The sequence below is a fragment of the Scyliorhinus torazame genome, chromosome 9, assembly GCF_047496885.1.
Source record: "Scyliorhinus torazame isolate Kashiwa2021f chromosome 9, sScyTor2.1, whole genome shotgun sequence".
NCBI lineage: Eukaryota > Metazoa > Chordata > Chondrichthyes > Carcharhiniformes > Scyliorhinidae > Scyliorhinus > Scyliorhinus torazame.
The window spans coordinates 75,133,228-75,150,442 of NC_092715.1; the positions used below are offsets into that span (position 1 = coordinate 75,133,228).

The 17,215-nt window shown below is 47.1% G+C and overlaps 1 protein-coding gene across 4 annotated transcripts in view; it reads right to left on the reverse strand.

Annotated features, from left to right (window-relative positions):
* The window catches only part of LOC140429315 (uncharacterized), a 198,901-nt gene that overhangs the window by 162,576 nt on the left and 19,110 nt on the right, over nucleotides 1-17,215 (reverse strand). For all 4 annotated transcript variants that reach the window (XM_072516152.1, XM_072516150.1, XM_072516149.1 and 1 more), the window contains exon 2: nucleotides 11,293-11,553. In XM_072516152.1, the coding sequence (XP_072372253.1) occupies nucleotides 11,293-11,552 (260 nt within the window). In that variant the 5' untranslated portion in view covers nucleotide 11,553. The remainder of the gene's footprint in view (nucleotides 1-11,292; nucleotides 11,554-17,215) is intronic.

The window sequence follows — 17,215 nt, forward strand, 5'->3', positions numbered from 1 at the left end:
CTCTACATTAAACTCCATTTGCCACCTCTCAGCCCAGCTCTGCAGCTTATCTATATCCCTCTGTAACCTGCTACATCCTTCCACACTATCGACAACACCACCGACTTTAGTATCGTCTGCAAATTTACTCACCCACCCTTCTGCGCCTTCCTCTAGGTCATTGATTAAAAATGACAAACAGCAACGGCCCCAGAACAGATCCTTGTGGTACTCCACTTGTGACTGTACTCCATTCTGAACATTTCCCATCAACCACCACCCTCTGTCTTCTTTCAGCTAGCCAATTTCTGATCCACATCTCTAAATCACCCTCAATCCCCAGCCTCCGTATTTTCTGCACTAGCCTACCGTGGGGAACCTTATCAAACGCTTTACTGAAATCCATATACACCACATCAGCTGCTCTACCCTCGTCTACCTGTTTAGTCACCTTCTCAAAGAACTCGATCAGGTTTGTGAGGCATGACCTACCCTTCACAAAGCCATGCTGACTATCCCTGATCATATTATTCCTATCTAGATGATTATAAATTTTGTCTCTTATAATCCCCTCCAAGACTTTACCCACTACAGACGTGAGGCTCACCGGTCTATAGTTGCCGGGGTTGTCTCTGCTCCCCTTTTTGAACAAAGGGACCACATTTGCTGTCCTCCAGTCCTCTGGCACTATTCCTGTAGCCAATGATGACATAAAAATCAAAGCCAAAGGTCCAGCAATCTCTTCCCTGGCCTCCCAGAGAATCCTAGGATAAATCCCATCAGGTCCCGGGGACTTATCTATTTTCAGCCTGTCCAGAATTGCCAACACCTCTTCCCTACGTACCTCAATGCCATCTATTCTATTAGCCTGGGGCTCAGCATTCTCCTCCACAACATTATCTTTTTCCTGAGTGAATACTGACGAAAAATATTCATTTAGTATCTCGCCTATCTCTTCAGACTCCACACACAAATTCCCATCCCTGTCCTTGACTGGTCCTACTCTTTCCCTAGTCATTCGCTTATTCCTGACATACCTATAGAAAGCTTTTGGGTTTTCCTTGATCCTTCCTGCCAAATACTTCTCATGTCCCCTCCTTGCTCGTCTTAGCTCTCTCTTTAGATCCTTCCTCGCTACCTTGTAACTATCCATCGCCCCAACCGAAACGTCACACCTCATCTTCACATAGGCCTCCTTCTTCCTCTTAACAAGAGATTCCACTTCCTTGGTAAACCACGGTTCCCTCGCTCGACGCCTTCCTCCCTGTCTGACCGGTACATACTTATCAAGAACACGCAGTAGCTGATCCTTGAACAAGCCCCACTTATCCAGTGTGCCCAACACTTGCAGCCTACTTCTCCACCTTATCCCCCCCAAGTCACGTCTAATGGCATCATAATTGCCCTTCCCCCAGCTATAACTCTTGCCCTGCGGTGTATACTTATCCCTTTCCATCATTAACGTAAACGTCACCGAATTGTGGTCACTGTCCCCAAAGTGCTCTCCTACCTCCAAATCCAACACCTGGCCTGGTTCATTACCCAAAACCAAATCCAACGTGGCCTCGCCTCTTGTAGGCCTGTCAACATATTGTTTCAGGAAACCCTCCTGCACACACTGTACAAAAAACGACCCATCTATTGTACGTGAACTATATCTTTTCCAGTCAATATTTGGAAAGTTAAAGTCTCCCATAATAACTACCCTGTTACTTTCGCTCTTATCCAGAATCATCTTCGCCATCCTTTCCTCTACATCCCTAGAACTATTAGGAGGCCTATAAAAAACTCCCAACAGGGTGATCTCTCCTTTCCTGTTTCTAACTTCAGCCCATACTACCTCGGAAGATGAGTCCCCATCTAGCATCCTCTCCGCCACCGTAATACTGCTCTTGACTAGCAGCGCCACACCTCCCCCTCTTTTGCCTCCTTCTCGGAGCTTACTAAAACACCTAAACCCCGGAACCTGCAACATCCATTCCTGTCCCTGCTCTATCCACGTCTCCGAAATGGCCACAACATCGAAGTCCCAGGTACCAACCCATGCTGCCAGTTCCCCTACCTTGTTTCGTATACTCCTGGCATTGAAGTAGACACACTTCAAACCACCTACCTGAACACTGGCCCCCACCTGCGACGTCAAATCTGTGCTCCTGACCTCTATACTCTCATTCTCCATTACCCTAAAACTACAATCCAGGTTCCCATGCCCCTGCTGCATTAGTTTAAACCCCCCCAAAGAGCACTAACAAATCTCCCCCCCCAGGATATTTGTGCCCCTCAGGTTCAGATGTAGACCATCCTGTCTGTAGAGGTCCCACCTTCCCCAGAAAGAGCCCCAGTTATCCAGAAATCTGAATCCCTCCCGCCTGCACCATCCCTGTAGCCACGTGTTTAAATGCTCTCTCTCCCTGTTCCTCATCTCACTATCACGTGGCACGGGCAACAACCCAGCGATAACAACTCTGTTTGTTCTAGTTCTGAGCTTCCATCCTAGCTCCCTGAAAGCCTGCCTGACATCCTTGTCCCCTTTCCTACCTATGTCGTTAGTGCCAATGTGGACCACGACTTGGGGCTGCTCCCCCTCCCCCCTAAGGACCCGGAAAACACGATCCGAGACATCACGTACCCTTGCACCTGGGAGGCAACATACCAAACGTGAGTCTCTCACGCTCCCACAAAATCTCCTATCTGTGCCCCTGACTATAGAGTCCCCAATTACTAATGCTCTGCTCCTCTCCCCCCTTCCCTTCTGAGCAACAGGGACAGACTCCGTGCCAGAGGCCCGTACCCCATGGCTTACCCCTGGTAAGTCGTCCCCCCCACAAGTATCCAAAGCGGTATACTTGTTTCTCAGGGGAACGACCGCAGGGGATCCCTGCACTGACTGCTTTTTCCCAGTCCCTCTTACAGTTACCCACCTATCTCCAATCTTTGGTGTAACTAATTCCCTGAAGCTGCTATCTATGACCCCTTCTGCCTCCCGAATGATCCGAAGTTCTTCCAACTCCAGCTCCAGTTCCCTAACTCGGTCTTGGAGGAGCTGGAGATGGCAGCACTTCCTGCAGGTAAAATCAGCAGGGACACGAACTGCATCCCTCACCTCAAACATCCTGCAGGAGGAACATTGCACTCCCTTCCCTGCCATTCCTCTAACTTTCTACCAAGATCTGGCTAATAACTAAATTAAATTTTTTATAAAAAATAATAATAATATAATAAAATATGGTACTTACCTCAGACCAATGGGTTTTATTATTAGGTTAGAGGAGGAGGGCGGGTGGGAGACACTACACGTGTAGTGTCTCGGGTTTCCTCTCCACCAGAATTTATTGGTGAGGGTCTTCCCAGACGTCCGCGGGTCGACTTCCTGTTCCCGCCTAAAACACTAATTTTATTTAAAAAAAAAAAAAAATTCTCTCAGCTCCTGCTGAAATTGACTAACCAGCCAGCTCCACTCCCGCCAAAATCGACTGGCCTGCCCCTGCAAAGACAAGTGCTTTTAAAGGACAGACTTACCTCCCAGCAACCACTTCCGCACTGCTCCCGCTGAAACTGACTCACCAGCTGATTCTCCCGCCGAAATCGACTGGCCTGCCCCTGCAAAGACAAGTGCTTTTAAAGGTTGACTTACCTCCCAGCAACCTCCTTCCGCAATGCTCCCGCTGAAACTGACTCACCAGCTGATTCTCCCGCTGAAATCGACTGGCCTGCCCCTGCAAAGACAAGTGCTTTTAAAGGACAGACTTACCTCCCAGCAACCACTTCCGCACTGCTCCCGCTGAAACTGACTCACCAGCTGATTCTCCCGCCGAAATCGACTGCGGGAGAATCGATGCTCCCAGTTGGGCATACGCCAGCAGTTACACTGTGCGTACAGACCGCAGGCGGCCGGGTTGGTTGAGAGACACAATCAGACACTCAAAACTAAATTGGCTAAATTAAGAGCAGACACGGGACTGACATGGCTTAAGTTGCTCCCCGTTGCCCTCTGCCAGCTGCAGGTTACACCTGCGGGACCGGCCCGGCTCTCTCCTGCCGAGATCCTTTATGGCAGGCCCCTTAGAACTCCCTGGAGCCTGCATGTTCACAGACTGGTTCAGTTTCACCATATGACTGAAGAAATGACCACCTATGTTCTAGCCCTCACTAAGGTCCTCAAGGAGCTCCATGGCCAGGTCCACGCGGCACACCCGCCACCGCCCCCATTACCTAGCTCACTTTCAGTGCAGCCCGGTAGTTAAGTCATGGTCAAAAATTGGACTCGGAAAGGGTCGGAGCCGCGATGGGAGAGGCCCTTCCAAGTTCTCCTTACCACCCCCACTGCAGTTGAAGTGGAGGGGCGGAGTGCTTGGGTCCACCTCCACCACTGTAAATTGGGTCCACCTCTACCACTGTAAAAAGGTCGGTTACTAACTTGCCTCCCTTCCCCAGCGCTGTTTTACAGGTGTGAAGCATGATGGGGTGGCTGCGCACCTCCGGTGTAATCTTCGGCCTCGCCTCGCTTGGAGTGACATCGGCGACGGACATGGAAAAGGGAAATAACATCTACATCTGTAACCCCAACCAAACTACAAGGACATTTTGTTTATGCAGAGGTGATGTTCTTCGCTGCCCCCATATACGAGGACATGGTATCGACTCATGGAAGGTCATCAGGTTAACGGACAATGCAGGACTCATGAAGCGATTGCACCGGTCCCGGCGATGGGAAGGGAACATTACATGGACATTGCCTTGTTTTTGGAGTACATGTAAATTTGATTTTGGATGTGTTAAGATTGGTACCATAAAGGTAAAATCAGTCCGTCAGGAGAGGGTAGGAAGAGGTTGTGAGAGAGAGAGGGGGACTAGAGAGAGGATGAGGCGTGTAAGGAGGGCAGTACAACTAGAACGTAGGTTATCAGAAGATACACTTAATTCATTTAGGGCCCAGGCTGAGGAAAACCCGGGTAGTATGAATCTCTTCTACCAGATTTACCACCGCTTGTATGGCCAGCGACGGGTTGTCTGCTAACTGATCCCCGCAGCGGTGTCTAGGTTATTATCTGTTTCACCGCTTTGGGGCACTCCCCAAGCGGTGGTTCATTGTCAGCGTTCCGAGCCACCGCCCGAGCAAGTCACTCTTCCTTACGATCCGGGTTCAGCACCACCGGCTATTTGCCTTCCCCTTCCTCGGGATAATTCCCACTCACAGTATGATAGGCTGCAACGGTGGAGAGCGTATATACCTAGCCACTTCACTCCCAATAGAGACTCCCGGTCGTACGAGAATTGTTTCAGCAGCACTAAATCAATAGCACTAAACGACATAGGGTCAGATGATGTGGAGTCTGTGTGGGTAGAGTTGAGGAACCACAAAGGCAAAAAAACCATAATGGGAGTTACGTACAGGCCTCCTAACAGTGGTCAGTACCAGGGGCATCAAATGCACCACGAAATAGAAAGTGCATGTCAGAAAGGCAAGGTCACAGTGATCATGGGGGACATCAATATGCAGGCGGACTGGGTAAATAATGCTGCCAGTGGACCCAAGAAAAAGGAATTCATTGAATGTTTACAGGAAGGCTTTTTGGAACAGCTTGTGATGGAGCCCACGAGGGAACAGGCCATTCTGGACTTGGTGTTATGTAATGAGCCAGACTTGATTAAAGATCTTAAAGTAAGGGAACACTTAGGAGGCAGTGATCATAATATGGTAGAATTCAATCTCCAGTTTGAAAGAAAGAAGGTAGAATCAGATGTAAAGGTGTTACAGTGAAATAAAGGTAACTACAGGGGCATGAGGGAGGAACTGACGAAAATCGACTGGGAGCAGAGCCTAGTGGGAAAGACAGTAGAACAGCAATGGCAGGAGTTTCTGGGAGTAATTGAGGACACAGTACAGAGGTTCATCCCAAAGAAAAAAAAGGTTATCAGAGGGGGGATTAGGCAGCCATGGCTGACAAAGGAAGTTAGGGAATGCATCAAAGCAAAAGAGAAAGCCTATAATGTGGGAAGTCAGAAGATTGGGAAGGCTACAAAAACAAACAAAGGATAACAAAGAGAGAAATAAGGAAAGAGAGGATCAAATATGAAGGTAGGCTAGCCAGTAACATTAGGAATGATAGTAAAAGTTTCTTTAAATACATTAAAAACAAACGGGAGGCAAAAGTAGACATTGGGCCGCTCCAAAATGACGCTGATAATCTAGTGATGGGAGACAAGGAAATAGCTGAGGAACTAAATAAGTACTTTGCGTCAGTCTTCACAGTAGAAGACATGAGTAATATTCCAACAATTCAGGAGAGTCAGGGGGCAGAGTTGAATATGGAAGCCATCACAAAGGAGAAAATGCTAGAGAAACTAAGAGGTCTAAAAATTGACAAATCTCCAGGCCCAGATGGGCTACATCCTAGAGTTCTAAAGGAGATAGCTGAAGAAATAGTGGAAGCGTTATTTATGATCTTTCAAAAGTCACTGGAGTCAGGGAAAGTCCCAGAGGATTGGAAAATCGCTGTTGTAACCCTCCTGTTCAAGGGAACAAGGAAAAAGATGGAAAATTATAGGCCAATTAGTCTAACCTCGGTTGTTGGCAAGATTCTAGAATCCATTGTTAAGGATGAGATTTCTAAATTCTTGGAAGTGCAGGGTCGGATTAGGACAAGTCAGCATGGATTTAGTAAGGGGAGGTTGTGTCTGACAAACCTGTTAGAGTTCTTTGAAGAGATAATAAATAGGTTAGACCCAGGAGAGCCAATGGATGTTATCTATCTTGACTTCCAAAAGGCCTTTGATAAGGTGCCTCACGGGAGACTGCTGAGTAAAATAAGGGCCCATGGTATTCGAGGCAAGGTACTAACATGTATTGACGGTTGGCTGTCAGGCAGAAGGCAGAGAGTTGGGATAAAAGGTTCTTTTTCGGAATGGCAACCGGTGACGAGTGGTGTCCCGCAGGGTTCAGTGTTGGGGCCACAGCTGTTCTCTTTATATATTAACGATCTAGATGACAGGACTGGGGGCATTCTGGCTAAGTTTGCCGATGATACAAAGATAGGTAGAGGGGCAGGTAGTATGGAGGAGGTGGGGAGGCTGCAGAAAGATTTAGACAGTTTAGGAGAGTGGTCCAAGAAATGGCTGATGAAATTCAACGTGGGCAAGTGCGAGGTCTTGCACTTTGGAAAAAAGAATAGAGGCATGGACTATTTTCTAAACGGTGACAAAATTCATAATGCTAAAGTGCAAAGGGACTTGGGAGTCCTAGTCCAGGATTCTCTGAAGGTAAACTTGCAGGTTGAGTCCGTAATTAAGAAAGCAAATGCAATGTTGTCATTTATCTCAAGAGGCTTGGAATATAAAAGCAGGGATGTACTTCTGAAGCTTTATAAAGCATTAGTTAGGCCCCATTTAGAATACTGTGAGCAATTTTGGGCCCTACACCTTACCATACTGGGAAACGAAACCTTGGGAGTCCTCGGGGCAATAACCAAGGAATTATCTCAGCTGCGGTTGTTTGCAATGCAGAACCGGTATGCTCTTGACTATCTTCTGGCCCGTGAGGGTGGGGTATGCACCATAGTGCAGGACAAGTGTATCATGGAATTCAAGACCTAACCGCTAACATCACTAAATTTATGGATCGCATACGGGATCACCTGGACGGAATGCAGGACCCTGGCTCTTGAGGTAACTGGGGATTTGGAGGTTGGAAGGACTGGTTGATAAATATGGCCATGTATTTAGCAGTGGCACTCAGCTGCATCTTTGTGGGCCTGGCCATCCTTAAATGCGTGATGGGTAGAATGCGGGGTGCACTGGAACAGATAGACGCCCCTAGAATCTTGGCTGTTAGGATCCACGAGGGTGCAGCGGATGAAGGGGGGCTACAACAGGAATTGGAAACGCAGCGACAAATCTTTTTAGATGAGGGGCCATAGCTACGGATTGGATAGGTTATCATGAAATGATAAAAGGAGGTAAAGTTCTCATCAAGGCTCTGTATAACTGAAGCAAGATATCCCTGCTCCTGTACTCAAATCCTCTCGCAATGAAGCCAACATGTAATTTGCCTTCTTCACCACCAGCCATGCCTGCATGCTTACCTTCAGCGATTCGTGTACACGGACACAGAGACCTCGTTGCACACCCCTCTCTAAATCTATAGCTATTCAGATAATAATCTGCCTTCCTGTTTTTGACACCAAAGTAAATAATCTCACATTTATCAATATTATTGTGCATCTGCCATGGTTTTGCCCATTCACTCAAATCACACTGAAGCATCTCTGCATCTTCCTCACAGCTCACTTTCCCACTCAGCTTTGTGTCATCTGCAAATTTGGAGATGTTACATTTCATTCCCTCATCTCAATCATTAATACACATCGTGAATAGGTGGGATCCTAGCACTGACCCTGGCGGTCCCGCACCAGTCACCTGCCTGCCACTTGGAAAAAGACCCATTTATTCCTACTCATTGTTTCCTGTCTGTCAACCACTTTTCTTTTAATTTCAGTACAGAACCCCCAATCCAAATTTACACGCTAATCTCTTGTACAGGACCTTGTTGTAAGCCTTTTGAAAGGCCAAATAAACTGCTTCCACTGACTCCCCCTCATCAACTCGAAGAATTCCAGCAGATTTATTAAGCATAATTTCCTTCCATAAATCCACACGGGCTTTGTCCTATTCTGCCACTGTTTTCCACGTACTCTGCTATTAAATCTTTAAGATGGACTCTAGAATTTTCATTACTATCAGCGTTAGGCTGACTGGTCTTAATCCCCTGTTTTCTCTCTACCTCCCTTTTTAAATTAGTGGGGTTACATTAGCTACCCTCCAATCCATAGGAACTGTTCCAGTCTATAGTACCTTGGAAGATGACCACCAATGCATTCATATTTCTAGAGCCGCTTCCTCAAGCACTCAGGGATGTAGATTATCAGGCCCCATGGATTTATTGGCCTTTAATCCCATCAATTTCCCCAACACCATTTCCTTATTCATGGTGATTTCCTTCAGTTCCTCCCACTCACTAAACCCTGCATGCCCTAACATTTTTGGTACGCTGTTTTTGTCCTTCTTTGTAAAGACAGAACTGAAGTATGTATTTAATTAGTCAGCCATTTCTTTATTCCCCATTATAAATTCCCCTGTTTCTCACGGTAAGGGACATTTGTCCTCACCAATCATTTTTTCTTTACATGCCTATAGATGTTTTTGCAGTCAGTTTTCACGTTCCCGCAAGCTTACCCTCATACTCTATTTTCTTTCTTAATCAATCTCTTTATCCTCCTTTGCTGAACTCTTAACCGCTCCAAATCCTCAGCTCTGCTGTTTTTGCTGTTTTGCCAATTTGTATGCCTCTTCCTTGGATCTATGTTTTTTTAAATAAATTTAGAGTGCCCAATTCATTTTTTCCAATTAAAGGGCAATTTAGCGTGGCCAATCCACCTACACTGCACATCATTTGGGTTGTGGGGTGTAGCCACTTAAATTGGCCAACTCCCGATTCAAAATGGCTAACGGCAAAGGATGATGGGAAAGTCAGCCAACAAGACAAAACCAGCAGCTGCAGGTTGGCTGTGTATTTACCTCTGGAAAGGCCAGACAATATCGACACCAGCAACCATCAGCATAACAAAGCAACAGCCATCTGCATACTAATGAGCAATCCCCAGGAACGATAAGCAACATTTAGACACACAAAGCAAAACCAGACTCTTCGGCGCCAGCAGGAGCCTGCACAAAAGGAGGTGAACGAGCACCTCAAGACCGCCCAGCAATCAGGGAACCGCTCCAGCATTGGAGAAAATCGAACCAAGCGATTGGGACAAAGTCCAATCACTTGGGACCAGGTACAGGGTCCGCCCCGAAAGGCAGGAAGCCCCTAGGGACTATAAGAATTGAGCCCCAAGTTCAAATCGCGCTCTTCCTCGTCTCCACCTCCTCGCTCTCTTCACGCTCTTCTTCCTGCCCGGGTCACCTAGCAACAACGAACCAACATTGACCGTGACCGGTGCAGTGACTCCAGTGAACATCAAACTCGTAAGTCTTAATTCAACGCTCGCTACGAGATAGGCGCTCCTAGCTACCAATCCGTACCAACTTCGAATCCCGCAGACTCAGAACCCGAACGAAAGGCCATTTGTTCCCCTGACCTGGTGGGCAGGCCCGAAGTTAAGTACAGGCCTGTTAGTTGTAGAAGTAGCTTAGACGTAGAATTTGTGCATGAGTAGCGATTACGGTGTATAATAAATGTGCTTTGATTTAAATCTTACTAATCGGTGTATTGGATTATTGATCATTACTCGGACTTGAACCTCGTGGCGGTATCATAAAGATACCTGGCGACTCGAGAGCAAGGTAATAAAACAGAGCAATTGAACCAAGGAGAAAATCAGCAACAGGGGGCAAAATTCCGCAAACACGAGAATATGCAAACTCCACATGGACAGTGACCCAGAGCCAGGATCGAATCTGGGATCTCGGTGCCGCGAGAAGTGCCACCGTGCTGCCCTTCCTTGGATCTATGTTAATGAAACTAGCACTTTTGATTTGTTGAGGAGCTGAGCAACACTGTAACCTAGGCCAAGTGGTAACAATGGGGAATAGAACATGAACAGATTTGAATGACATGTTAAAGGTTCAAAGGACAAGACAAGGTGTGAAGAAAGGCTCATTAAGTGACTACACTTTGCATTTACACTCAAAGCTATAATTTAAAAAATGAAGATAATTAAGTCTGACTTCTGAAGAGGTCAGATGAGGGAAGGGCAAAGAGGAAAACTGTATGCAAGGAGATTACTAAACCTATGCTGGGAAGCTGTTTATTAGACTTCAGCTGACAGCAGGAATAACTGTTTAATTCCAACCAGCAGTGACAGTGAAGAAAGCCTGCCTTGAAAGGCCAGTGTTTTATTCTAACTGAGAAGCAATCCAAAAGATATATAATTGCCTGGTGTGGTAACCATTACTGGATTTTTGTAGTTTTGAGGTGTTGTGGAACATTGGGGGAGAATTCGTTTTGAAGGTAGTGAAGTAAAGATTGTTTGGAACGGTGTAAAATTAGTGATACTGTGTCGAGCCATTGTCTTTTTTACTTTGTGTACTTCTAGTTTACTTTATTGGTCTTTGTTTTTATTGCTCAATATACATTTATTTAAAATCATCACAATGTCTGGGACATAATTCTCTGGATTTCAAACCTTTTCTCATATTGTACCAAATTGTAAAATTACAGTTGATTCAAGTTTCCCTTCTGGGATGTGGAACGACTCGATGTTTACCATCAGCCCTGTCCTTAACATGTATGTGAATGAATTCAGTACTAACCTGTTAACTGGAACATTCTCTTGCTGTTCATCAGGGTCATCTTTTTCTTCCTGTCCTATGCCTGAATTGGGTAGTGATGCTGGTGGAACTGACAACACAGCTTGAGACTCAGAAGCATCGTTTTCATTGGAAGCCTTTCTTTCTGGACTTGGTTGCTGAACTGAAGTTTGGGCCTTGTCATCTTCCTTGGCAGTTTGCGATGAACCTCTTCCACCAGGTTTGACATTAGGTTTTATACTGAGTCTCGAGCGGCGAAACATCCTGCAAGGTACAGGAAAACATTGCAGAATTTCATAACATCAAACCCTCCAAATTAAGCACTTCGATTTATCTCAGAAAATACTTCAAAACACTTCATTTTTCAATCTGAAATTGATTGCTCATTCACCAATTGTAGGAGAGTTAAAATATAGCTGTAAAGGCACTCTACAATTCAAACTGTATATTAGGTACAGATTATAACGTTTTAAAACTGCTCCAACAGGGACCCCACAAACTATGCTCAACCCAAGTGATTACTTTCCCAGATTTGCTTTTCTCGGATGGGCCTTTTTAGAAATTAGAGTTCCTCACCTCTCCCAATAGATTACTTGGCATTTTGTGGGCCAGGAATAACTTGATCAAGTTGCGCATGGTATCACAACTGTATGGGACAGGGTAGATGGAGGAAGTCTTTCCCAGTCTAATATGCTGATATGGTAAATACTCTGTCCAATAACTCGATGGTTAAAACATGCAAGAGTGACATATTGAGCTGGATCTTAAAAGTCCCACTTTCAATTTTATGTTTGCACTACATCATTGAATCTCATCTGGTCAGATAACAATCACATCAGCATTCTAAGCCAGAGGAGAGAACAAGCTATTTCTGGAGAAGATGTGGACAGAAGCAGATCAGACTGGCAACAGTGGCAGAAATTCAACTACAGTTAAGTAGCTGACAAAAATCAGCCATTTCTGCCTCAGCCCATCTGCTGATGAAACCTTCATCCTTCCATTTATCTCCAAATTTGACTATTCCAGTGCTCCCCCAACTGTCCTCACATTTTCACCCCTCCATCAACTTGAGTCCATCTAAAACTCTTTTGTCCATATCAATTAACACCAAGTCCCATTCACCCACTATTTTTTTGTTTGTTGGCCTATAAAGGCTCTTAGTACAGAAATGCCTTGATATAAAATCATCTTTCATGCATTCAAATCCTTGCCAAACTCTGTAACCTCTTCCAAGAAATCTCCATTTCTCCAATTCCAGCCTTTTACGCTGATTTCCTTTATTTCACACTGGGTATCCATACTTCCAATGCCTATAGCCTAATGTTGGAAATACCCAACTAAACCTCTCTGCCTCTCTTCCCTCCTACAAAACACTCCCTAAAGTCCACCTCTTTGACTATGTTTTTGCTCACTTGCATCGGTATCTCCTCAGAATGCTTTGGTGTCAGATTTTGTCTGATAGCTCTCCCAAGGTTCCAAGCACCTTGGAAGGTTTAGCTTTGTTAAAGGCAATCTATAAATGTAAGTAGCTGCTACGCATCACCATCTCCAGGACTACGCAAGATAAGATCATTTGAAAGAAAAAGGGTAACGGTTCTAGTCACCTCATTTTTCATAGTTGAGTAACAGTACAAAATGTAAGCAGCAAAAAGTCAAGAGTGAGCTTATTTGATTTAACACACGTTTTCAAAAAGGTAATAATGGAACTCAAAATGGACAACCTCCAAGACTGGATGGTTTCACTCTCAAATATTAAAAACAATCTACATGCATGCTAACGGGCATGATATAAGAGAGTTCTATGAGGCATTACAAACTATCAATTATCTTTTATTTGAAAGCACTACTTACTATTCTAAAGAGCACTGATGGCTCAATCTTGTTGACCAACATGACTGAACAGATGGGCTAACCGCTTTAAGAATGTCCTAAGCTAAAAGTCCAGTATAGAAAATGGGGCCTTGCATCAGCATAGATCATAGATCATAGAATTTACAGTGCAGAAGGAGACCATTCGGCCCATCGAGTCTGCACCGGCTCTTGGAAAGAGCACCCTACCGAGGCCCACACCACCCAATCCCCATAACCCAGTAACCCCATTCAACCAACCCTAAGGCCAATTTTTGGACACTAAGGGCAATTTAACATGGCCAATCCATCTAACCTGCACATCTTTGGACTGTGGGAGGAAACCGGAGCACCCGGAGGAAACCCACGCACACACAGGGAGAACGTGCAGACTCCGCACAGACAGTGATCCAAGCCGGGAATCGAACCTGGGACCCTGGAGCTGTGAAGCAATTATGCTAACCACTATGCTACCGTGTTGCATCTCAAGGTCCAATCAGCATCCCTTGCTGAAGAATGCTCATCGTCAAGAGACTAACGTTTTTCAAATTAATTTTTACTCTGACTGGCTGGCTGGGCCAGCATTTGCTGCCCATCCCTTATTGCCCTTAAGAAAGTGGTGATGGATGACTTCCAGTGGCAGCCATGGAGGAGTAGGTCGCACATTTGATAGCTCCTGCCTGTGACGGAGTTTTGGATCTTTTTCCCCCGTTTCTTTCCGGATTTTATTGGATAAATTGGTGAAGAGTGAGACAGTAAGGAGAAATCCCTCTCTGGTGTATGGAGAATTGGACTAGAAGTGGCCGTGTGAGAAGACAAGGAAGATGCGAGCAGAGCCGATAACGCGGGAAAGCATGGGCCGTGGGGAGACGGCACAGTGGTCGACGGAGCAGCTAGTGAAGTTGTTCGAAGATTGCTTTGCCAAGCTGAAGGAGGACACGCTAGACCCGATCAAGGCTTCGATTGATCAAGTTGTGCAGAATCAAGAGACCCACGGAAGAGCAATCCAGGAGTGGAGAAAAAGGTGTCCGAGCACGAGGAATACATAACCGTGCTGGAGACCAAGGTGGAGATGATGAATGACCACCAGAAAAGAATGCAGGAGAAGCTGGAGGACCTAGAGAACAGGTCCAGGAGGCAGAATCTTAGAATTGTCGGCCTCCCTGAAGGCAGTGAGGGATCGGATGCGAGGGCTTATGTGACGGACATGTTGGAGAAGTTGATGGGGGCTGAGGTGTTCCCTCGGCCCCTGGAAATGGATAGAGCGCACAGAGCCCTCGCGAAGAAGCCCCGAGCGAACAAGCCGCCGAGAGCGATGGTGGTACGCTTTCACCGATTCCTGGATAAGGAACACGTTCTGCGATGGGCCAAGAAGGAACGGAGCAGCAAGTGGGAGAACTGTGAGCTGCGCATTTATCAGGACCTGGGCGCGGATTTGGCCAAGAGGTGAGCTGGGTTTAATCGGGCAAAAACGGCCCTCTTTAAGAAGGGGATGAAGTTCGGGATGTTGTACCCAGCCTGTCTGTGGGTCACACGAGGAACGGGACTTCCTACTTCGAAACACCAGACGTAGGGCAGCATGGTAGCACATGTGGCTGGCATTGTGGCTTCACAGAGGGTCCCAGGTTCAATTCCCTGCTGGGTCACTGTCTGTGCGGAGTCTGCACGTTCTCCCCGTGTCTGCGTGAGTTTCCTCCGGGTGCTCCGGTTTCCTCCCACAGTCCAAAGATGTACAGGTTAGGTGGATTGGCCATGATAAATTGCCCTTCATGTCCAAAAAGGTTAGGTGGGGTTGTTGGGTTATGGGGATAGGGTGGAAGCAAGGGCTTAAGTGGGCCGGTGCAGACTCGATGGGCCAAATGGCCTAATTCTGCACTGTATGTTCTATGTAGTATGGACTTTTATTAAAGAAAAGAGGCTGGAGGTGAGCTAAAAGACACTGAAGCCTTGGAGGGTACTGGGGTGGCGATTTGTTGTGCTGGGCTGTCTAAGTAGTGTTATGTGTAATAAGGGGCTGTTTGGATTGCTAACGGTAACTTTGTCTTGCAGGGAGCTGGTTAGAGGGGGGGTTGTCTTTGGGGCTGATTCTGTTTTTGGGTGGGTTTTTTCTAAAGTGGCTGTTTCTTCACTGTTTTTTTCTGATGTTTGTTTACTGGGGAATGTGATGCTTCTAATATGTTTGTCCAAGTGGGGGGAGAGGGGAGAGATCAATGGGGAGACAGACTGCTTGGTGCCATGGGCGGGCGCTATCAAGTCAGCATGGGTCAGCTGACTCACGGAAGCACAGTGGGGGCGAGCAGGTGATAAGCTGGAGCTTGACTTGGGGGGTTGGGTTTCTAGTGTTGTTGCTTTTGGGGGGGGGGGGCTGCTTTCCTGACAGGTGATCAACTGTTACTAGGGGACAAATGGGAGGTCTGGAACGGCGAATGCCAGAGGGGGGCTCGAGGAGGCGGACGCGAGCTAGAGGCTGGCCTAAAAAGGGTGATGGCGAGTCGGCAGGGGGGGGGCCGACCAGGCTGATTACATGGAAAGTTAGAGGATTGAATGGGCCGGTCAAGAGGGCTCGCGTGTTTGCGCATTGAGGGGGCTGAAGGCGGACGTGGCAATGCTACAAGAGACACACCTAAAGGTTACAGACCAGACGAGATTGAGAAAGGGGTGGGTTAGCCAAGTATTTCACTCAGGGCTGGACTCAAAGACCAGGGGGTAGCGATTTTGATCAACAAACGAGTGGCATTCGAGGCAGGGAGAATCGTGTCAGACAAGGGGGGTAGGTACATAATGGTGAGTGGGAAGCTGGAGGGGGTGCGGGTGGTACTCGTGAACATATATGCTCCAAATTGGGACGATCTGGAATTATGAAGCGGGTGTTAGGTAAGATCCCAGATTTTGAGTCACATAACCTGATTATGGGAGGAGATTTTAACACGGTCATTGATTCTGAATTGGACCGGTCAAAATCCAGGACAGGGAGGAGGCCGGCCGCGGCAAAGGAATTGAAGGGGTTTATGGAACAGATGGGGGGGGGGGGGAGTAGACCCATGGAGGCTTGCACGAACAAGGGCGAAGGAGTTTTCTTTTATCTCACATGTCCACAAGGTATACTCTTGCATCGAATTTTTTGTTCTGAGCAGGGCGCTAATACCGGTGGTGGTGGATCTGAGTACTCGGCAATCGCAGTGTCGGACCATGCTCCACATTGGGTGGATCCACGGGTCAGTGTGGAGAGAGGGCAACGCCCGCTGGGGAGACTGGATGTGGGGTTGCTAACGGACGAAGCGATCTGTGGGTGGGTTAACAAGTCCATCCAGAACTACCTGGAAACAAATGATACGGGGGAGGTCTCTGCAGCGACGGTTTGGGAAGCTTTGAAGGCAGTGGTCAGAGGGGAATTAATCTCGATACGGGTCCACAGAGAAAAGGCGGAACGGGCTGAGAAGGTTAGGTTAGCAGAGGAGATACTCCAGGTGGACAGAAGATACTCGGAGGCCCCGGACACGGGGCTACTGAGGGAGCGGCAGAGTTTACGGGCGGTGTTTGGGCTATTGACTACAAGGAAAGCGGTTTGAACAGTTGAGGAAGGCAAGGGGGCAATTTATGAGTACAGGGAAAAGGCAAGCAGAATGTTAGCGCACCAGCTCAGGAAAAGGGAAGCGGCCAAGGAGATAGGTAAAGTAAAGAGTAGAGGCGGGAATACTGTCCTGGACCCAGTGGGGGTGAATGAGGTGTTTAAGGACTTTTATAGTAAATTATATGAGGCGGAACCCCCGGCTGGGGTGGAGGGGTTGAGGCAGTTTTTGGATCAGTTGAGGTTTACGAGGGTAGATGAAGATCTGGTGGAAGGGCTGGGAGCCCCAATTGAGATTGAGGAAATAATCGAGAGGCTGGAGGACATGCAGTTGGGCAAGGCCCCGAGGCCGGATGGCTACCTGGTGGAATTCTATGAGACGTTTTCAGACATATTGAGCCCACTGCTGGTGAGGACATTTAATGAAGCAAGAGAGAAGGGAGTCCTCCCCACAACAATGTCGCAGGCCTCGATTTCATCGATCCTGAAACGGGAGAAGGATTCGGAGCA